Raw genomic sequence first — 22,715 nt, forward strand, 5'->3', positions numbered from 1 at the left:
CTTCTAGTATTTTGTTATTTATTAGACATCACTGTAAAGAGAAATTAACTATATAAAAGATCTTTGTTTGGTAAAGGAGTTGCTGGGTGGGGCAAACCTTTAAGCACTTGTTTACTAGGCAAGATTAATAGTTTAAAATAGGCCTAAGAGGTGAACAATTACACCAAGTAGGTACACTCCTTAGAACAATCAACCACAGATGATTAGAAGGGTGGCATTTGCACAAGGAAATAGCTCAGAGGGCAGGAATGAGGAGAAAAGGACAAAGGGAAAAGATAACCACAGGGAGGAAGTGGGAAGACAGCTGTTACATTGTGGGGACCGCAATCCAAGCCATGAAACAAAATATGTATGAACTTGAATGGAAAACAAATTTGCTCTGTAAACTTTCACCCAAATTACAAGCAATCAATAAAAGCTGGTAGGTGCTGTGGGGTCGACCCCGACTCAGCGACCCTAAGTGACGGAGCAGAACTCTCCCATAGAGTTTTCTAGGCTGTAATCTTTAAGGAGCAGATCGCCAGGGCTTTCTCCCACGGAGCTGCTGGTTGGGTTCGAACCGCCAATATGCGCTCTGGAAATGCTTACCGAATAAGAAATGGCTAGTACAATATGCAGGTTCCAGGCTAGCAGCTCAAACCCACCAGCGGCTCCTCGGAAGGAAGGTTGGGCAGTCTACTTCCGTAGTGATTCTGCCTCGGAAACCCAAGGAGGGGTCGCTATGAGTCGGGTCCGACTCCACGGCACATAACAACAACATGGACAGAAGAGCGACTTAAAGTCCCAGCCATTCTAGTTGTGTGGCTTCGGACAAGTCGCCTAACCACGCGGAGATCAATTTCCTCATCAATAAACCGGTACTGCTACTACTTCCCTCAGCTATCTCACTAGTTCGTTAGGAGGCGCTATTTAATGGGGCAACAAAGAGCTTTAAGAACTGTACAACGTTGCACACGTTCTGGTAGGGCTGTTAACGAGTATGATTGACTAGACGGAAAGAATCCTGGACTCGAGGGTCCGAAGACGCTGTTGGGCAGGGTCTATAATTAACCGGCTGTGAAGCCCACGACGGTCATTCTTTCCTGTTTTCTCATCTTAGACAACGACGGTCCAGGCCGTGTTCTAATACTCTGTAAATCCGTTAAAGGTTCGGGACCTCAGATGTCCTCGAAAAGGTGAAGCCGGGGCTCCCAGATATGCCCGCTGGGGCAAGGAGATTCAAGGTCGTGGAGTGCTATGCGGGGTCGCTCACCCAGTCAAAGTCACACGGGTTGCCGTCTTCGCGTTGCGTAGGGAGACCGTGGCAGAGCGGAGGCAACTTCCTTAGGAGTAAGAAAGAGGCAGAGAGGAGAGCTGACAGAAAGTAATAAGGTCGGGCCAACCATCGTGAAAGTCGGGGAACCGAATACACCAGTGCAATTAAAGGTGCCAGGACCGCCATTTTTTCGGCCCTCGAGGCGCCCACCGCCTACGGCGTCTGTCAGTCTGGTCCCTTTGCCCCACACCACTGAAGCTCCCATTGGATAAAGCCTCGGATGCACCGCCTACTGACCCGACGATAAACTTCCATTGGCCATGCGGATAGGTAGGACCTGAAAAAAAAATAACCGATATCTTATTGGTCAATCCAGCTGCCGCTCTTTCCACTTAAGGCGTGTAATCGAGTATGCGACTGTGGTGAGCGGAGGTAGCATAGGAGAATTTAATAAGTTTACATATCACTTCCGGAGCGTTCGCATAAAGCGACGGAAATGGTTGCCGGAAGAAGGTAAGCGGGGCCTGTGACATCCAGTGATAAACGTCTCCTGGAAGTGGAGGGCGTTGCCCTGTGAAGGGATTGTCCAATGAAAGTCAACAACGCCAGATACCGAGGCAGCGCCGGGGCGGAGGGGACGATGGAGAATTTTACAGCGCTCTTTGGCGCTCAAGCTGACCCACCACCGCCTCCAACCGCACTGGGTTTCGGCCCGGGAAAGCCTCCACCCCCGCCTCCGCCTCCCCCCGGCGGAGGACCTGGCACAGCCCCACCTCCCCCCGCGGCTACAGCCCCTCCTGGCGCCGATAAATCAGCGGCTGGTTGCGGGCCCTTCTACCTGATGCGGGAACTGCCAGGTGAGTATTAAGCCTGGCCGAAACCAGCCAATCATCATAGAGAGGAGATGGTGGGCGTGGCTTTCAGGTAGCTGGCGGAGGTGAGAGGATACACGTACCGGGAGTCACTTGCTCCAAGCCGCAAGGGCTCTGTGGATCCGCAACCCCCAGAATGTCATGAATTCATGGGATGGTGCATCTCTGGGACCATCTTCTACGCTGCATCTGGGTCCTATCCCTGACAATGGTCTTTGGCTTTCAATAAATGGCCTAAGGTTTGAGTTTGGTGCAGTACTTTCAAGTTCACAGCATACTCACATATGCTTTAGCATTTCATGTTTAGAACAGTCCTTTGTGGTAGATTAGTTGAATTTTATAGGTGAAAAACTGAAGCTCCCAAACCAAAACCAAACACATTGCCATCAAGTAGGACCCGAGTCATAGCGACCCCTCCTTGGGTTTCCGAGGCGGTATCACTACGGAAGTAGATTGCCCAACCTTCCTTCCGAGAAGTGGCTGGTGGGTTTGAACCGCCAGCCTTCTAGTTAGTAGTCAAATGCCTTAGGCACTACGCCACCAGAGCTATAGAGACAGAAAAAAGAAAAAAATACCTTAGTGGCTTAAGTATCAATTGAGCAACTAGTTTGCTATCAGCTGGTAACATAAAGGTTGGCGGTTCAAACTCATCAAGCAGCTTTGTGGAAGAAACGCCTGATCATCTGCTTCTAAATAGACGACCATGAGCTAGGGGCCAACTCAGTGGCATCTCCCAATGGCAGTGTGTGTACTCTGCTGGTAACTAGCGACATATACACGATCAAGGTATTGCCTCTGCCTTCAAGGGACTCCCAGTTTAGAACCACTTTTGTCATTTGTACCATGCATGTTTAGCTTAACTAAAGATGAAGTTTTTGATTAAGTATTTCTACCCTTGTAACTGGTTCCTTATTAAACTACTAGCAAGTTTATACTTTTTTAAAAAGGCTCAACCACATGGTATTTATACCGATAATGCCTTGCATTTATGTAATACTTCATACTTTTCATTGTCTTAATTTGAACCTTAAAAAAAAAAAAAAAAGTATACTGAATATAGCTCTTACCCATTCCACAGGTAAGAGGAACCTGAGCCATAGCACACAGTCAATATAGAAGACTAGTTCCCCATTTTCTAATTAAGGAGCCCTGGTGACACAGTGTAAGAGCTCTGGCAGTGTACTGGGGAAGGCATTTGGTTGCTAACAAGAAGGCAGGTGGTTCAAACCCACCAACCACTCCACAAGAAGATGAGGCAATCTACTTTTGTAAACATTTACAGCCTTGGAAACCCAATGGGGGTCGCTACACATTGAATCCACTTGATGGCAGTGGGTTGGGTTGGGTTTTTGGTAACACAGTGGTTAAAGTGCTGGGCTGCTAACTAAAAGGTCAGCAGCTCAAACCCACCAGCCGCTCTTCTGGTGAAAGAGTTACAGCCTTGGAAACCCTGTGGGGCAGTTCTGCTGTTTTATAGGGTTGTCGGAATCAACTCCACAGCAGTGGGTTATCTTCTAATGAAGTATTTCTCCCTTCTAGGCAAAGCATTATACTGGGAATCATGAGGAAGAATGCTGGTAACAAGGGTTAGGCTGTTGTAGTTGTTATGTGCCGTCGGGTCAGACCCGACTCATAGCGACCCCCCCTTGGGTTGCCAAGGCAGTATCACTACGGAAGTAAATTGCCTAACCTTCCTTCCGAGGAGTGGGTTAGGCAGCAGTTTCCTGTGATTAGTGTTTCTTGCTAGTGAAAAAGACTGAAGATCCTTGGCAAGACCCTCAAGCCACTGTGCCACATTTTGCCCTTAGCTCGATTGCAGCTGAGTTGTTAGGTAATCTTACCTTCATCATGTCAAAGAATAAAATTTCTTACTAGCCATTTTTATGAAAAGTACTCAACAATGGTTACCTTCGAGTAAGCACTGCTGAAGTGGTAGCTATTATTCTGAGTAGGCCAAGGAGAACAGAACTTCTCCTTTGGGTTACAGCAGTTTCCTACTCTGCCCTGTTTGGATTTTTGCCAATTTTTTTCTCCTTTCCATTCCAACTACCAGTCCCCAGATTACCAGCAAGTTCCTTTCCTCAGTGTATCTTTAGGTCAAAATTGTACTGTCAGAACGGTTACATACAGTTCATGTCTGACATCACTTAGTCAAATATTTGTCCTAGAATAGTCTATAGTGTACCTTGCTATGCATTAAAAAAAAACATGCCCAGATACACTAAAACATCTTTAATACAGTAATAATATTTTGATATGTATTGGAAAGTAGCTTTTTATTATCATAAACCATTATATGTACCTCAGATTTCTCATATAATTGGCTTGGGGGGTGGTTGGTTTGTAACTATGGAGGGCCATTCATAACCTGGGGACTGGCTGTATAATATTTTTAGTGCTTATTACATAAGTTAATTTTTATCTTTGTTCTTTTTAAAATTAATTTAAAAATTTATAATTCTTATTTAAGGGAGTCCTTATTTAGGTTATTTTTTTAATAGTTCTTCACTTTCTCTTTGGATCAATGACTTCAACAACCTCTCTGCCCTGGGACTAATGCTTTTATTATTATTCTCCCTGGCCCACTAGGCAACACAGAGCTGACAGGTAGCACCAACCTGATAACACACTACAACCTGGAACATGCCTATAATAAGTTCTGCGGGAAGAAGGTGAAGGAGAAGCTAAGTAACTTCCTGCCTGACTTGCCAGGAATGATTGATCTGCCTGGTTCCCATGATAACAGCAGCCTCCGCTCCCTCATTGAAAAGCCCCCTATTCTTGGTGGCTCTTTTAATCCTATTACAGGGACCATGCTGGCTGGCTTCCGCCTCCACACTGGCCCGGTGAGTTCCCTCTTGGGGAGGAAGAAAGCAAAGGGGAAGCCAAAAGGCCATGGAGGTGGTTTTTCTTTGTCCCTGTCTGTTCCTTCATAACTTCCTGAGCAGAACGGATGATGGGAGCAGGGGATTCCCTCCCCCTCTTCACCTGGGCCTTCTTTTGGTTCCTGTAGTTGCCAGAGCAATGTCGTCTGATGCATATTCAGCCTCCAAAAAAGAAGAACAAACACAAGCACAAACAGAGTCGTACCCAGGATCCTGTCCCCCCAGGTAAGAAGTGGTGGTTCTGCTCAAAGCCAGCAAAGCTGACCTCCGTGACATGGTTCAGCCTTCTACAGCTAACCCGTTAAGTTTCTCATAGATCCCTGGACTCCCAAATTCTCCCCAAGAACAAATGGATGCTGGGGTCTCGGGTAAGCAGAGACTTGGGACAGGGGCTTTAGCAGCACCTCTGTATCATTTCTGGCCGTTTGGAGAAAAGCAGTTGCCCCTGACTCAGGGTTTTCATGTATTCTTCAGAGTTCATAGTAGGGAGTTTTGAGCTTTAGGAGTGACAGGCAACCTAACGTCTCTTACAGAAACACCATCTGATTCAGATCACAAAAAGAAGAAAAAGAAAAAAGAGGAGGATCCTGAACGGAAAAGAAAGAAGAAAGAGAAGAAGAAAAAGAAGGTAGGGTAGGAACTTAGGACTACAGCCCAGTGAGGTTTCCCATTTCCCCAGGTCCCAGGTAGAGTTCAAGGCCTTTACCTCAGGTTGGACCTGAGACTGAAAACCCAAGGAAGGTTGCAGTGTTTTCTGTACAGCCCTAGTCAAGGCCATGATATCCTAGCTGTTCTCTTAACTATCTTTGTCTTTTCCAGAATCGACACAGTCCAGACCACCCAGGGGTGGGCAGCTCCCAGGCCAGCAGCAGCAGCAGCCTCCGCTAACAGGACCACTGGACTCTGCTATGCTGGCTTTTCCTGCTGTACTGAACCTGCTGACAAAAGCTGCCAGTCTCTCAGACACTGCCTTGGAAGCCTCCCCTATGGCTGGGGCAGAGGCCAGCTTGTGCCATGTTCATTTGAGGTTCATGTATTGGAAAAGGACCATGCTTTTGTAAGGCTCAGCCTAGCTGGCTCTCAAGGACATCTCTTCCTCTCCCAGGAAGATTTCGTTCTGTCTCTTTTGTACAGTTTGTCTGATTTAGAATGTGATCTAGTTAAGGATCTTTTTCTGGGGGAAAAAAACGCATTTCTTAAACTGGCTGCAGTGTGGCTGCGTTATTAATCAGCACTTCAGCTCAGGTATGACAAGATCTGAAGGGATTTCAGTCTTGTCTTCAGCAGGCAGAGAACCAACCAAATGAGACTGGGTCCAAAAGTAATACCTCCAAGATGAGGTAGGGCTTGCCAGTACCTTTCCACAGCAGAGAAATATCACTGCTCTTAATCATGTCGAGCATAGGAGTACATGAAGCTTCACCCAGGCACCAAATGCCTGGGTTATCTTCAGACTCAACTGTGTTCCATGTCAATACTGTGTTAAAAAACAAAATAGCCAACTGAAAAAGCACCCACAATCACCAGCATATTCCCACAAGGTCAGTTCTTCAGTCCCAAGCCTGCAATCAGTTGATGGGAAACTCTGGTGAGAAATGTGTCTTTTAAAAAGCTTTTGATCCGCCTTCTTCCTTAGTGGGAAATTATTTGGCTGATGTGAAAATATTTCTAAACTAAGATAACAGGCAGCTTAAGCCAACAAAATGTAAGATAATCCCTTTTGTTTTTTGCAGCTGACTAGTTAACTGAAAACATCCATAAGAAAACCTGAGCTAACGTCACCTGACTTTAAACTGGACACAGAACAGTTTTGAGCAAACGTTGCTCCCAGATCAGTGGGTAGAAAACTACTTTCAGCTCATTTTAATCTATTTCATAGCAAAATACTATCCTTAAGTTATAGACAGTGAAAATACAGTGTTCTGGACAGTTTCGACTGGTATTCTAGCATCTGAAGATGCCTGCTTACAATTAGGGCACGACCTTCTACCTTCTACAGACAGAAGAGATGATCTGAGATGCACTTGTAATACCACTGTGTCTACTCACCCTGCTTTAAAGGCAGCCATATTCTGATCACCCACTGCCTCACCTTTGGCTACACAGAGAACGACCATTCACTTTCCACAGATAAAAGTCTCATTAAGGAACAATGTGGTACAAGTCCAGAATTCTCTAAGCTTTGAAATGACAAGCAGCTTTGGTGGTTGAAAGATTTTTTCAGGGAGTTTCTGCATTAAATCATCCAAAGAAAATCAGGACCTGTAGTTTTAAGTGGCTCATTTCACAACAGTCCTGCCTGAAGTGGAATCTGGACCAGAGAAGCTGTGAAAAAGTTTGCTTTGTTAATTCCCAGCAGAGATCACTGGCCCTGCCTTCACCAGACAGAATAACACAAGTCGGGGGGAGCTGGTTAGATCAGGATTTCTTTTTATTCCTTGTTGGTTTAAAATGGCTAATCAGAATAAAAAATAAAAGGGCCTCTGTCTAGAGGCTGGGGTCTCCCCTATTTAGAGGTTAGAACCCAGGTATCCCCTCTACCCAGCACCATACTGAGGTGGGCTGAGGGGTAACCCCCAAGAGACAATCGGAGGGGCCCAGGCCTGCCACTCCTCCTCTCTATCCCCAGTTTTTGGCATGTGATGAAAAATATTGCTTTTTTGGATTCTTTTCTCCCGGCCTTGGATTTTAAAATAACATTACCTGTGTGAGTTAGGGGGAAGTTTTGAGGGGCTAACTGGAGCCCACCCTAATTCCTCTCCTCCAAGGAGAGGGAATGATTCAATATTGATTCTTGAGCTAGGCCACTCCTCCTGATCCTTCCCCCAACTACCACTGGTGTCATGGGGTATTACCCCTTTCCTGGAGAAATTAAGTGCCAATAAGCCTAGAAAACTAACCCTCCAAGTCCTGTCCTGTGACAGAGTTCCCAGGCTCACCTCTCCTGGGCTTCGTTCCTGATCACTTAGCACCAACAACAGAGGGTGCTATTTCCTTAGTAACTGGGACAGGAGAGAGGGAACCCTGGGGAATAAGGAAGATTTTAAAGTCTCCCCTCTTTTCCTGCTGGTCTGAGGAATGGAAGAGTGGGATCCCCTCTTTATGCATATCCCTCCCTCATTTTCCCATCCCAGGATAGATATATAATTTCTTTGATATTTATAATATATATATATACATATACATATATATATATGTATGTATGTATGTACACACACACCTGGTAACGCAGAAGAGGAAAAAAATAGAATCCGTAACAATAATAAAAAAAATTATTTCTGATTTAAAAATGATCTGGTTCCCTCCAGGGCGAGCAATTGCACAGATGTCCACTGAGTCTGGTCCAGGGGTTAAAGGCGGTCTTAAAGGTGGAAGGAGACTGCTACCCCAGTCCCAGGGCTTCAATTCTCCAACTCCCCAGCCCCACTGCATTTTCTGAAAGTTCCTCATCCTCCTGGAATCGGCAGTTTAGAAATGTCCATGCAGGGGAGGGGAGCCCGTTGAGGGAAGGAAGATGACCACCTGGGGCCCTTTGGTGTAAGCACAGAGGCATGGGGGAAGGGCGCCAAAGGCTCACACGGAAATCTCATAGGTGGTACCGCCCACTCCTGATACTTTCTTGACTCCTCCTCTTGTGGGACTACTGAGAGGCGGCTGGCCCGGGCCAGGAGAAGCTGAACCTATACTCTTGGGCTGCCCATTGGATTTGCTGTAGACAGTCTTGAGCTGTACTTCATCTCTGGGGAAAAAAAAAAAAAGAAATAGGGGTCAGGAAATGGGACACACAACACAGAAAAATGAGGGGCAGTTTTAAAAAGGAGGAAAAAAGATGTATTGTACTACGTACATACATACATATATACGTACATATATTCTCACCCAAACACTCCTTTTTGTTTTACATTCTCCTTACAAGACATTTGACTGCTAACTACTCCTCAGAAGGTAGGTTGAGCAATCTACTTCCATAGTGATACCGCCTTGGAAACCCTTGGAGGGGTGGCTATGAGTCGAATCCAACTCAACAGCAATAAGTTTTTTTTTTTTTGGTTTTGCAACAAACCCAATCAATTCCTGTCTCCCCCCTTTAATCTTCTCTAATAGCAGCTATATCTCAGAAATGTATTTATTCTCGGGCAGTTAGGCACTTTTAGGAAGTCAGGAATAAGGTAAAAACATTCATCTTCAGTCTCTTAACAGGAATGGCCCATGAGGCAGTGGGTGTTGAGCGAGACTGAAAACGAGCTATCTTAAGAGGAGACAGCTCTGGGCCACATGCGCTGGAGTGTTCCCGTAAAGCCCCGAGACCTGCAGGGCACTAGGCTGATTTTAAGCCTGCTGCAGATTGGGCAATCTACTTCTGTAGTGACACCGCCTTGGAAACCCAAGGAGGGGTCGCCATGAGTCTGATCTAACTCAATGGCAGCGAGTTTCGTGTTTTGGTTTTTGAGGGCTATGACAGCACTGATACTTACTTGGGTGTCAGTAATGGCTGCAAGGCCACTTCTTCCGTCTCAGAGACACCATGTGGGGCTTTTTGGCTGCTGTAAGACATAGATCGGCCCAGGTATGGGGCAGGTGAGCCTGGTTCAGGGGACCCTAGTCCCCGGCCCCTTAGCCCATCTGGCTTGCCAAAACGTGGGGCAACTGGGCGTCCCAGTGGAGTCTTGCCCAAGGGTGATCGCTTTGAATCATCCGAGGAGGAGCTAGTACGAGGGGCATGGCCTGAGCCTGGTGTTGACTGAATGCCCGAGTCCCCCAAGCCTGGTTCTTCCTCGTGGCCTGGGAGTGGGGGTGACTGGCGCAGCAGCTTCTCACGTTCCTGGAGGGAAGCCACAATATGGCGCGACAGATTGTCGTACCGGACTGGTGAGGGCTCTCGGTGTGATGGGCCTGTTGGCACCAAACGTGGGTGCCTCTCGGCTTCCCGTTGCTGAGCCAGCCGGGCTGACAGAAAGGGAGAGGTGTAGCCTAGAGGCGCCTCTGGCTCAGGCCCTGCCTGCACAGACTCGAAATCAGGGCTGTCTGAAGGAGTGAGCAGGCTGTCATAAGATAGGCTTCCATTGCGTGTCTGGTTGGCCAGGCTTTTATAGGAGGTGGAGGTTGTACCCTCTGAACGAATGGACTGCAACTGGCCCAGCTCAAACCCTGTGCCTTGGGCTGACTTGAGACTGGAGGAGCGGGAGCCACTCGATAGTGGATCAAAGTGAAAGCTTTTGCCAAAGGTGGGAGAGCGGAAGCTCTCTGGCTCCAAGCTGGGCTCTGAACGGTAGCTGGGATGGCGGCTGCTCTCTGCAATTGAGGCTGGCTCCTTCAAGCTGTCCCCGCGACTCAACTGAGGGAGAAAGAAAGGAAGGGTCTTACAGGTCCTCTTGTGACACAGCTAGACCCCAGAGCCCAAGGAGTGAGACAAAGATGGTATTTATTAAGTGCTAATAATAGTGGCGTAGTGCCTAAGGCATTTGACTGCTATCCAGAAGGCTGATGATTCAAACCCACCACCAGCCACTCCTCGGAAGGAAGATTAGGCCATCTACTTCCGTAGAGATACTGCCTTGGACACCCAAGGAGAGGTCACTATGAGTCAGATCTGACTCTACGGCAGTGAGAATAATAGGCTTTTACATGCATTATCTTATTTAGCTTCTAAACTCATTTTAGGACAAGTAACATCTCAGTTTAAGATGGAGAAAATGAGGCTTAGAGAGGTTAACTTGCCCACAGTCGCAGAGCCGGGTTTTGAACACAGGCCTGACACTGTAATCAGAGCTTTTATCTGTTATGCTCCATTACCTCTGTCTTTGAAGGACAGGCTATTCAATTCCACTACTGCTAACAATTAGTGAAACACTTGGTTTCCTTCCCTTCTCTTCTGTCTTTGCCTTCCCCTAGGCCCAGGTGGCATCCATTACAACCCCTTTTCTTACAGAATACTCATACCTTGGCGCTGGAAGAATGAGGCATGGCGGCTGATGCACTGCTGCTACTGTAGCCCGGCCGATACTTGTACATAGTTGGCGTAGGGGGGCTGTCCTTGCCCAAAAGGCTGCTATCTGCAGGAAAAAGGCCCAGGGCCTTGTAAGCTGTTTTCTTAACCTAGCTAGAGTTCCTTAAACTTCAGGGGGATGACAAGGAATAAAAAGATCATATCTAGCAAAAAGAAAGTTCAGGGAACTAAAGGCTCACCTGCATCCAGAACGCAGGTTGGGTGAAAGCACTAGGCAGGTCTAGGATGTTCTCTGGTCTAGGAGCTGCTGGTTTTACCCAATTCACTGCCAAGAGCTAAGCTACAATCCCTCTCTTTCAGCTATTCAAGGAAGTGGCCTAAGTACCACCTATTGGATGTGTTCAGCTACCACACAATTGGGATCTCCCAGCCCTTGGCTGCCCTTTCCACAGCTCACAACTAACCTCCTCACTGCTGCTTTCCATAGGGTCTTGCAGGTCGAGGCAGCCCTTACCTTCGGTAGCAGCCAGGCTGAGGTGTGTTCGTAGCCCCGTGTAGCGGCTCAAGTCTGGCTTGGGAGGTGGTGGAGGTTCCGCGTCGGCGGACTGGCTCTCGGTTATCTCCAAGCTTCCCTTGGACTGGTAAGTGCGGGGTGAGAATAGAAAAAGCAGATTTGGAGAATTCAGCTTTAAGGCAATTCAAAATATTAAAATGGTATAAAAAGGATGTTTGGGAGTCAATTATATATTTCTGAAGTAAGACTTGAAGTCAAGGCACCAGACTCAGTTTGGGGATAGTACTGGATTTTATTTATTTATTTATTTTTTAAAGTTTGCATCAAGACTTTAGGAGCTCCGGTAGCTTTAATTCTAGCACTCGTATTTATTCATTTCAAACAAGAACTACTTATTGAGCTCCTACCATCTGCAAGGTGTTGTATGAAGACCTAGGAGACATGGAAATGAATGGACTTAATTTCTACTACCAGTGAACTTACAATTTAATGGAGAAAAGAAGGTATGTATTTAAGTAATTTAACACAAATCAGAGAGTGATCAATTCTAGAAGAGAGCTGTAAACTATAAGCACGTTTCCATCCCTTTACCATAGGTGAAATCCCCTAAGTTACCTATGTAATACTTCCCTAAATTCTAACCTTAGTTCTCCTCAGTTCTCCCTGGATGCCATTATCCATGATCTTCACAGTTATCTGCCCATCTGACACTTCTGGTCGAAGGAAGGGAGGTCGGATTACAATTGTCTTCTCTCTCTTTGGTCTCCCCAAATACCTGAGTGTCAGAGTTGAAAGGCTTTCATTCATCCGTTCATTTTGAAACATTTATTGTTTGCCTACTACGTGTAAAGCATGTAAAGCATTTTTACAAGTATAAGAAGCTCCTATCATGCCAGATGCTCTGGTGGCTTGCTGCCTAAGGCATTTGACTGCTAACCAGAAGGCTGGCAGTTCAAACCGCTCCATGGAAGGAAGATAGGGCACTATACTCCCATAAAGATTTACCACCTCAGAAACCCAATGGGAGTCGCTATGAGTCGGAACTGACTCAATGGCAGTGAGGGTTTTTTTTTTTTGGGTATTGTGCCAGTGGAAAGGTCAGCACTGAACTGATTAGTTTGATTCCATTAAGAACTGCAGCAAGACTAGGGTTCTATGGGAAGATACCTAGCTCAAGGCACTCTGAAGTAAAACTCATCTTCAGCTCTCAAAGGAGAGTAATTGTGATACCTGAAGTATATCACCTGAACTCACAGGGTCTACTAAAGGATGGACAGGCTCTCCCTCATAGTCATTTGCCATTCATAGACAAAAAAAGCCTTCCTATAGGCAGTCTCCATCTGCCCTCCCCTATACCATAATAAGCCCAAAGATGATTAATATTTTGACCAAGAGTAAACATGAGATCAAAGAGGTAGCTGTACCTGGGTGCTGGGGAGCTACAGAGTACACGGCTAACATTATTACAGCAGCCATTGGTGAAGGGGTTCACACCTCCCCGGAATTTACCCGTAACCTAGAGAGAGGAAACAGGACCACGTTAGTCAGATGGACCTTGACCTCTCTAAAGAGGAAAACACAAATGAACAGTAAATGTCTATTATGCATCCACTACCTGGGGGACACAAAAATGAATAAAACACAATCCTGCCATCAAGGAGCTTATAGTCATGATGGTTAGGAGTGAGGGCTCTGGAGTCAGGGTCCTGGTTTCAAATCCTACGTCTACCTCAAGGAGGTAGTTATCTGACCCTAAACACCAGTTTCCTCATGTAAAGTAGACATAAATGCCTCTTGGAATACTGAAAAATAAGGTAACATACATAAAGTAAGCACTTAAGATGCGCTATTATTATGTACACAAAAATAACTTTTCCCCAAAGGAAACTTTCCGTAAGTAGTACTAGGTCCAGGTCTTGTTACTACAACCTCAAAGCCTAAAGTATCCAGTATATAGCAGGCATTCAGTAAATGAATGTTAACCATGAAGCAGCCTCAATTCTCATGCTTACATGAGAAACTTTAACGATTTCCCCCCACCACCACTAATCTCAGCATCGTTATAAAAGGTATCCACTGAGCATCTTGTGGAAGCACTAGGCTGCTACACGTTCTGTTCTTCAGGGCTGACCTATCATTTCTCCCCGTACCTGTTCGTTGGTTGTGCGGCCCCTAGCCACCAGCACCACGTGAAATCCTGTGAGGCCAGCTACAGGGATGAAGAATAAGCCAGCCACACACATCACTGCCATTCTGAAGTCAAACCATCAAGGACAACAGAACAATGTGACCTGACTTACTAGCCCCAGTGGCAGCCATCTTCTCTTTCAACTTTCACTACCACAGGACTACCTGCCTCATTACTCCCCCTCCCAGACCCTAAAACCCACAGGCCTTGAAGGATACGTGACAGCCGTGCAGACCCCTGAGAGATTCTCCATGTGATAGAGGACATAAAGGAGGCCAAAGCCAAACACACCCATAATGTGGGCTGTCAGGGAAAGGAGAAAGAGGAAGAAATAACGGTAGTTCCGGCGACCAATACAGTTGTTCACCCAGGGGCAGTGATGATCAAATTCCTAGAGGCAAAAAAAGACAGACTGAGAAGCATCCTTGGACCACAGCATAGAGCATTCTGTCAAAAGAACAGTTGGCAGACCTTAAGTTTTGCTTTTAGTAATATGTGATCATCTTCACCATTTAGTTAAAAAATGTAAAACAGATTTATGCAGTCCATCTTGCATCTTACATAAGGAAGACCTGGTGGTTACTTCCGTGTGTCAACTTGGCTGGGCCTGGTTGAGTGGCTGGGCAGCTGGTGGTAGTTATTCCCCATGATGAGACTGGCAGTCAGCTCCATCGTGGGATCTACCACAAGCAGCTGAGCAGCTGCTGTGGGTATGTGGTCTGCTTCCCATATATAAGTAGCAGCTTTGGGAATGGTCTCTAGCTTATGGCACACTTGGACCCTACATGTAGCTGTGTCATTGTTCAGCAGCCTGCCATGCTCTGCTGACCTTCAGACTTAGAATGGACTTGAGTTAATGGCCTGCCGTGTGGTTGGTAACATCGGGACTGTGCCTTTTTACTTGTTAACCTCGGGTTTCTTAGCCTCAGCAGCCAGCAGCTGTCTGACTGAACAAATGCCTCTAGCTCCAATGGTACAGGAGCAGGAGGCAGAGCTGGACCCCAAGGTTGAGGGGCTTTCACCCAGCCCCTAGAGGCTGGTACTTTGAACTTGGACTTAAAGCCTCCAAACTATAAGAGAATAAACTCCTGTTTGTTAAGGCCACCCCACTTGTGGTATATTCTTGTCAGAGCAGTACTAGGTAGCCACAACAGAAGACCTTGCAGAAGATGGCCAAAGGTCAAGGCCAGCTCTCAAGGCGTTATCCTCTGTGACCAAGAACTCTAAAAGGGATGAAAGACTTCGCAAAAACGTAAAGGTTCTCAACAAAAGAAGAAAATCTGGCAGGCAACTGCTTACACTAAAGATGGATTGGAAGAAGAGACAAAATAGAAAAGACAAGGGGATGAGAAAGGAAGCAAGTGAAACAGAATTATAGTAACTGGACGCAACAGCATGACATAGGGGGAGCAAGAGATGAGACAAAGCCAGGACAAATGTAACCAAAAAGATGAGCCAAGAACCTGGAGTTATGACTCCTGGTCCTGGGAAGCCTGTGTCTGCTCGGGCCTCAGCTTCCCTCCTGCAAGAAACTATGCCCTGCCTCACTGCTAACACTGCTGGACAGAGCTAGAACATGCAGCCCAGGCAGTCAGCCAGGACTGTACTTCACTAAGACCAAGAAATTACAAGATACAGTTCTTATTCTCTACGTAAGACAAAGGTAACTTAAGTGTCAGGACTTCTCCCACCCCAAGTTCTTACCTCCACACAGTTGTCACAGACACTGCAGTGGGAACATCGAGGAGGACGGTAGAAGCGGCAAGTGGCACACCATTTCATGCGCACCTGGATGCCCTTGATCTCCACGGTTTTGTAAAGGGGAGCTCGGAAGTCATCTTCCTTGTCTTCATCCTCCTCAGCTGTAGAGAGGAAAAGTCAATTAAAATAGTTATATCAGAACTGTACTAGGCACTAGGGATGTGGTGATGTTTAAAATCTGACCCTTCGAGGAATATTAGACTAAAATGGCTGCAAAAACTAGAAAGTAGTAACTATAATACTGTGAGATCAGCTCTGTATATAGCACTAGGGGGACAGAGATGAGGAAAGAATTTCATTCTTAAGTGAATTCACCTCCTTAAAGTGAAATTAAAGAGAAAGTGACTCAGAAGAGGCAGCTCTATGTGTACACTGATGTTCTATGGTTTACCTATTATGAATGTATTTCAAGAAGAGTGAATAATTAACATATTAAAATACATGTATTTGGAGTGTGCACAGCAGTTCACTATCTGCAAGTCATGACTGAACTAACTATAGTAATTCGAGAGAAACTGACATCTACCTTTTTGCCATACATGAACCCCTTACCTAAAATGCCTTCCTCTACTTATCAGTCCTCCTTGTGTACTGCAGAATTGTTTGCTGCTCAAGCTCTCTTCACATGAATGCCCCTGCTCCCAATTTTCACCTATCAGAAACCTACCATTACATTTCAAAATTTAAAAGGCATTATTTGCTTATTTACAGTGAGCAATTTTTTATTATTAATAATAATATAAAAAAACTGTAAGAAGGAAAAGTTAAGTAAGTGATAGTGTAGCCAGTACAATGTAAGTTTTCAAATTTTTCAAATTTAACTGACTTGGAGAAATGCTCACAAGATAAATAAGTGGAAAAAATGCAAAGTGAAAACAATACAAACAGAACGATCCCATTTTTTATGTGTAATTTAAAAATTATATATACATACACATATATATACACACACATACATACATATATACATACACATATACACACATCAAAATATTCAAAGTGTGTAACAGTAGTTATCTTTGAACTGTGAAATTATAGGTGGTATTTATCTTTTTTATACTTTCTACATAATGATTATATCACTTATTAAAATTTTAATTTTTAACAACAGGTTTTTCTTTCCTACTTACAGTGGAATTTGATTGTTTCACACACATTCTTCTACCAGAAGTGAGCTCCTTCTCCTCTGAAGTACTCCAGCTCTTTGATTACTCTTGTAACTTATCATTCAGTGTATTTATTCATATATTTCTAGTAGCACAGTGCCAAGGCATTTGACTGCTAACCAGCAGGCTGATGGTTCAAACCCACCAGCTACTCCTCGGAAAGAAGACTGGGCAATCTACTTCCATAGAGATACTGCTTTGGAGACCCAAGTGAGGGTCGCTATGAGTAGAATCGACTCAATGGCAGTGAGTTTGGTTTTTTTTTTTTTAATACTCTCTTCTAGACCAAGCTATCTTTGTTTCTTTATCTGTAATTGCGATTTGGGTGAAAGTTCACAGAGCAAATTCACTTTCCATACAGCAGCTCACACATACTTTGTCTCATGACATTGACTACAATTTTCCACAATGCTACAGCTCCCTCCCACTTCCTCCCCATAGTTACCTCTTCCCTGTGTCCTTCCCTCCATGCACTCCTGCCCCCTGAGGTATCTCCGTGAGTACACAGCCTTCTATTCTCCCATGATTATTTCCAAGGAGTTTATCTACCTAATGTAAATGTTCAGTAGACCAAGCTATCTTAAAGCAATGATCTTTAAAAAAAAAAAAATCACCAAGTGACAACCATTGTTGTTGTTGTTGTTATGTGCCGTCGAGTCGGCCCTGACTCATAGCGACCCCTCCTTGGGTTTCCGAGGCAGTATCACTACGGAAGTAGGATTGCCCAACCTTCCTTCCGAGGAGTGGCTGGTGGGTTTAGTGCCTACCATATAAACACACACACACACACACAAAAAGTTGCTATTGAGTTAGTTCTGACTCATAGCAACTTGAGAGAAAGCAGAACTGCTCCTACAGTTTCCAAAGGTGTAATCTTTAGGGGGCAGACTGCCACATCTTTCTCCCATGGAAGCAGCTAGGTTCAAACCTCCCATCCTTCAGTTTGCACCTAAGTGTTTAACCACTGCACCACCAGGGCTCTTTATCCTCTATATAACAGATGAATAAATATTTGATAAATGACTATTAAAGGCTCATTAAAATAGCCCTTCTTGTCTTTAGGGACTCAAGAGTTCCTTCCACTCACCTTATCTTTGAAACAGAAGTCACAAGTGGAACACAGTGATTCAGGCCTTAGAAGCTATGAGAGATTATGCGATGCCACAGTCCTTCACTACACAGTAAGTTTCAGAGATGCCTCATTTCACCCAAGTTCCTATGCCAATAATCCTACCTGTCTCACTCTTTACAAGGTAACTCACATTTGAGAGGAAAATTAGATGTCATCAGTAGCAACTTTAATCAAGTTCTCCTCTTTCTACCTCTTATTTCACCAATGGTAGTTCTTATTCTCACCTCTATCTCAGAAACAACCTACTTATGTAAGGACAACACTTCAACATGCACTGGAAAGCATCTCCTTCCTCTAGAAATTCACTCTTCAATTATCCCCTTTCTTCAATTTCAAATACTCTCTTCTGGTTTATCTCCTTATGCTACAAACATGCTGAAGTCTTCTGTATCCTAATTAAAAAGCAAAAAAAAAAAACCTTCACTCTATCACTCTATAAAGTAATAATAATAATAAAAAAATCTGGTATAGGCACACCAAAGATAAACTGTGGGTTCAGTTACAGACCACCACAATAAAGTGAGTATTGCAAAAAAGCACTATTTTCTGGTTACCCAGTGCATGTAAAAATTATGTTTACCCTATGCTATAGTCTATTAAGTCTATCAGAAAAACGTTTGGAATACTTTGAGAATTACCAAAATGTGACACAAGGACACAAATTGAGTACCTGCTATTGGAATAATGGTGCCAGCTGACTTGCTTGACACAGAGTTGCTACAAATCTTCAATTTCTAAAAAACACAGTATCAGAGAAGCATAATGCAGCAAAGCACAATAAAAGGAAGAATATCTGTACCAGTACAGGACAGACATACAGACCAGCGGAATAGAACTCAAAGTCCAGAAATAAACTCTTTTCTATGGTCAACTGATTTTCAATTTGGGTGCCAAGTCCATTCAATGAGTAAATAGTCTCTTCAAAAATAGTGCTAGGCTCCCAAATTCATTTTATAAAGCAAGTATAACCTTGATACCAAAACCAGGCAAAGACATTACTCAAAAGGAAAACTACAGACCATTATCAATCATGAGTACAGATGCAAAAATCTTCAACAAAATCCTAGCCAACAGACTCCAACAACATATCAAAAAAATAATTCATTATGACCAAGTGGGGTTCATACCAGGTATGCAAGGATGGTCCAACACTAGGAAAACAATCAACATCATCCATCACATAAACAAAACAAAGGAAAAGAACCACATGATCATATCCATCAATGCAGAAAAGGCATTTGATAAAATCCAACACCAATTCCTGATGAAAAGTCTCAGAAAAATAGGAATAGAAGGGAAATTCCTCAACATAATGAAGGGCATCTATGAAAAACCAACAGCCAACACTATTCTCAATGGACAGAGACTGAAACCATTCCCCCTGCGAACAGGAACCAGACAAGTATGTCCTCTCTCACCACTTCTATTCAACACTGTACTGGAAGTCCTACCCAGAGCAATAAAGCAAGAAAAGGAAGTCAAAGGCATCCAAATTGGGAAACCAAAAAAAAACCAAACTCACTGCCATCCAGTCAGATCCGACTCATAGCAACCTCTCCTTAGGTTTCCGAGGTGGTATCACTACAGAAGTAGATTGCCTAACCTTCCTTCCGAGGAGTGGCTAGTAGGTTTGAACAGCCAGCCTTCTGGGTAGCAGTCAAATGCCTGAGGCATTACCAGAGCTCCTTCCAAATTGGGAAGGAAGAAGTAAATCTATCCCTATTTGCTGATGATATGATCCTATACATAGAAAACCCAAGCGACTCAGTAAAAAAACTACTGGAAGTAATTGATTTAGCATAGTGGCAGGATAAAAGATCAACATCCAAAAATCAGTTTGGATTCCTCTACGCCAGCAAAGAGACTGCTGAAAGCAAACAAGGAAATCAGTACCATTTACAATAGCTACCAAAAAAATTAAATACTTGGGTATAAATCTCACTAGAGACATAAAATATCTGTACAAAAAAAACTACAAAACACTACTTCAAGAAACCATAAGAGATCTACATAAATGGAAGAACATACCATGTCCATGGATAGGAAAATTAAACATCGTGAAAATGTCAATATTACCCAAAGCAATCTATATGTTCGTTCAATGCAATCTCAACCCAGAGCCCATCAACATTCTTTAAGGATATGGAAAAGCCAATAACTAATTTTATATAGAAAGGAAAGAGACCTCAGATAAGCAAAGCACTATTGAAGAAGAAAAACAAAGTAGGAGATCTCATGCTCCCGGATCTCAAAACCTACTATACAGATCTGTAAGAATTCCCAGGTGTACAGTAGAGCTGACAAGGGACAAGGTTATAGTCACTTCTTGGTCACAGCCAGCTACCCAGAGAGACCAAGCAGTTGAACTTGTGGGCTCGGGACCATGGTCAGAGGGGACATCAAGCTCAATTGGCATAACATACTACACAAAACACAATTCCACCTCCTACTTTGGTGAGTAGCAACTGGGATCGTAAAAGCTTGCAAGTAGCCATCTAGATGCAACGATGGGTCTTTCCTCATCCAGAGCAAAAGAAGAAGAAAACTGAAGATTCATGGAAACAATTAGTCCCAGCGGCTAGTGCACCATGAGATCCGCACCCTATACGACTATGAGACCAGAAGAACTAGATGGTGCCAGTTACCACTGTCAACTATTTGGAGGGTGATCTATGTAGGAGATCCTGGATAGAGAGGGAGAACAATGTGGAGCAAAACTCAAAATCATTTGGAAAAAAAAAAGGGGGACACCAGGTTTGCTAGTCTGATAGAGCCTGGGGGACCACTAAGACTATGGCCCCTAGCTGCCTTTCAGGTCTGGAATTGAACACACACCTGTGGCTTCCAGCCAAACAAAAGACAGGCATCTGAGTTGAACATTTACCTCAAGTAGATACAGTCCTTGGAGAGAACAATCATGGGAGAAAGAAGGGCTGTTTATGCACAGGGAGACAGCTCAGGGGGTAGGAGTGCATGGAGGGAGGGTCACAGGGAAGAGGTAACTATCGGGAGGAAGTGGGAGGGGAGCTGTTGCATTGTGGTAAATGGTAGTCAATGTCATGAGACAAAGTGTATGTGAACTGCTGTATGGAAAGTGAATTTGCTCTGTAAATTTTCATGCAAATCACAATTAAAAAAAAGAAAAAAGAAAAAAACCCTACTATACAGCCACAGTTGTCAAAACAGCCTGGTACTGGTACAATGACAGACACATAGACCAGTGGAAGAGAAATGAGAACCCAGAAATAGATCCATTGACCTATGATCAGCTAATTTTTGACCAAGGACTAAAATCCATTAAATGCAGAAGCGACAGTCTCTTTAATAAATAGTGCTAGCAAAACTGGATATCCATTTTCAGAAAAATGAAACAAGATCCATACCTCATGCCACACACACAAAAATCAACTGCAGATGGATCAAAGACTTAAATGTGAAACCTAAAACTATAAAGTTGCTCAAGGAAAAACTAAGGGCAAATTTAGGGGCCCTAATTTATGACATAAATAAACTATCAAGCATAACCCAAAATGCACAAACAGCAGAAGATAAACTAGATGAATGGGACCTTCTAAAAATTAAATTTGTACGTGCTTCAAAAGACTTCTTCAAAAGAGTCAAAAGAGAACCTACAGATTGGGAAGAAATATTCAGTAACGACATATCTGACAAGGGACTTATCTCTAAAATTTATAGAAAACTCTAACACCTCAACAATAAAAAGACAAACAAACAAATTAAAAAATGGGCAGAAGACATGAACAGACACTTCACCAAAGAGGATATTCAGGAGGCCAACAAATACATAAAGAAATGTTCATGACGTCAAGTCGTCCTCTACTCATAGCAACTCCTCCTTGGGTTTCCAAGGTTGTATCTCTACAGAAGTAGATTGCCCAGTCTTCCTTCTAAGGAGTGGCTGCTGGGTTTGAACTTCCAGCCTTCTGGTTAGCAGTCAAATGTCTTAGGCACTACACCATGAGAGCTCCCTGTTAGCCATTAAACTCACTGCCATCAAGTCAGATCCGGCTTATAGCGACCCCTCCTTGGGATTCCAAGGCGGCATCACTATGGAAGTAGACCAAAACAACGAGGTACCATCTTGCCCCAGCACTAATAGCAAAGTTCAATAAGACAGAAAATAACAAATGCTGGTGAGGATGTGGAGAGACTGAGACTCTCATACACTGCTGGTGGGACTGTCAAATGATACAACTACCATGGAAAGCAGTATGGCGATTCCTTAAAAAGTTGGAATTAGAAATACCATTTGATTCATCAATTTCCTTACTAGGTATATATCCTAAAGAAGTGAGAGGCAGGACAAGAACAGATATATGCACACGCATTTTCATCACAGCACTATTTATAATAGCCAAAAGATGGAAGCAACCTAGGTGTCCATCAACAGAATACATAAGCAAACTATGGCACATACACACAATGGAATACTATCCAACACTTAAGAATAAAGTAGAATCTGCAAAACACCGCATAACGTGGATGAACTTGGAGAACATTATGCTGAGTGAAATAAGTCAACTACAGAAGGCCAAATATTTTATTAGTTCATTATTGTAAAAATTCAAGGAAAGGTTTATATATGGAAAGAAACTTTCTTTGTTGATTACCAGGTATGGGAGGGGAGCAGAGGGAACACTGAAAACATTTTAAGAAGTTAATAAAAATAAAGGTAAAAAAAATGGTGCTAGGATCTCTACATGGAAAAAATGAAGTGGGACCAGTACCTCATACCATATAAGAAAATTAATTCATATTGCATCAATGACATAAGTACAAGAACTAAAACCATAAAAATCTCAGAAAACATAGGAATAAAGCTTCAAGACCTGGTTTTTAACAATGGTGTTCTGGTTACCTAGTGCCACTCTGACAAGAAAGTACCACAAATGGGATGGCCTTAACAAACAGGAGTTTATTCTTACAATTTGGAGGCTTTAAGTCCAAGTTCAAAGTGCCAGGCTCTAGGGGCTA

General features: G+C 43.9%; 3 protein-coding genes across 3 annotated transcripts in view; 1 reads left to right on the top strand and 2 right to left on the bottom strand.

The window, feature by feature from the left end:
• Window positions 1–1,441, bottom strand: part of TMX2 (thioredoxin related transmembrane protein 2) — a 9,633-nt gene extending 8,192 nt beyond the window's left edge. The window contains exon 1 of the mRNA XM_007953854.2: window positions 1,253–1,441. Within this exon, the coding sequence (XP_007952045.1) occupies window positions 1,253–1,441 (189 nt within the window). The remainder of the gene's footprint in view (window positions 1–1,252) is intronic.
• Window positions 1,442–1,844: 403 nt separating this feature from the next.
• On the top strand, window positions 1,845–5,900 carry MED19 (mediator complex subunit 19). Its single transcript, XM_007953856.2, has 5 exons — window positions 1,845–2,112; window positions 4,717–4,973; window positions 5,141–5,237; window positions 5,546–5,640; window positions 5,832–5,900. The coding sequence occupies exons 1-5, from the start codon at window positions 1,845–1,847 to the stop codon at window positions 5,898–5,900; spliced, it is 786 nt and encodes a 261-aa protein (XP_007952047.2).
• Window positions 5,901–8,585: 2,685 nt separating this feature from the next.
• The window catches only part of ZDHHC5 (zinc finger DHHC-type palmitoyltransferase 5), a 26,232-nt gene continuing 12,102 nt past the window's right edge, over window positions 8,586–22,715 (bottom strand). The window contains exons 3-11 of the mRNA XM_007953858.2: window positions 15,366–15,523; window positions 13,880–14,052; window positions 13,624–13,726; window positions 12,898–12,989; window positions 12,116–12,248; window positions 11,474–11,597; window positions 10,953–11,065; window positions 9,488–10,347; window positions 8,586–8,751 (exon numbers count right to left, since the gene is read on the bottom strand). Coding sequence (XP_007952049.1) covers window positions 8,586–8,751; window positions 9,488–10,347; window positions 10,953–11,065; window positions 11,474–11,597; window positions 12,116–12,248; window positions 12,898–12,989; window positions 13,624–13,726; window positions 13,880–14,052; window positions 15,366–15,523 — 1,922 coding nt within the window. The remainder of the gene's footprint in view (window positions 8,752–9,487; window positions 10,348–10,952; window positions 11,066–11,473; window positions 11,598–12,115; window positions 12,249–12,897; window positions 12,990–13,623; window positions 13,727–13,879; window positions 14,053–15,365; window positions 15,524–22,715) is intronic.

This window comes from Orycteropus afer, unplaced genomic scaffold (assembly GCF_000298275.1).
Source record: "Orycteropus afer afer isolate SDZICR_OR568_19922 unplaced genomic scaffold, OryAfe1.0 scaffold00419, whole genome shotgun sequence".
NCBI lineage: Eukaryota > Metazoa > Chordata > Mammalia > Tubulidentata > Orycteropodidae > Orycteropus > Orycteropus afer.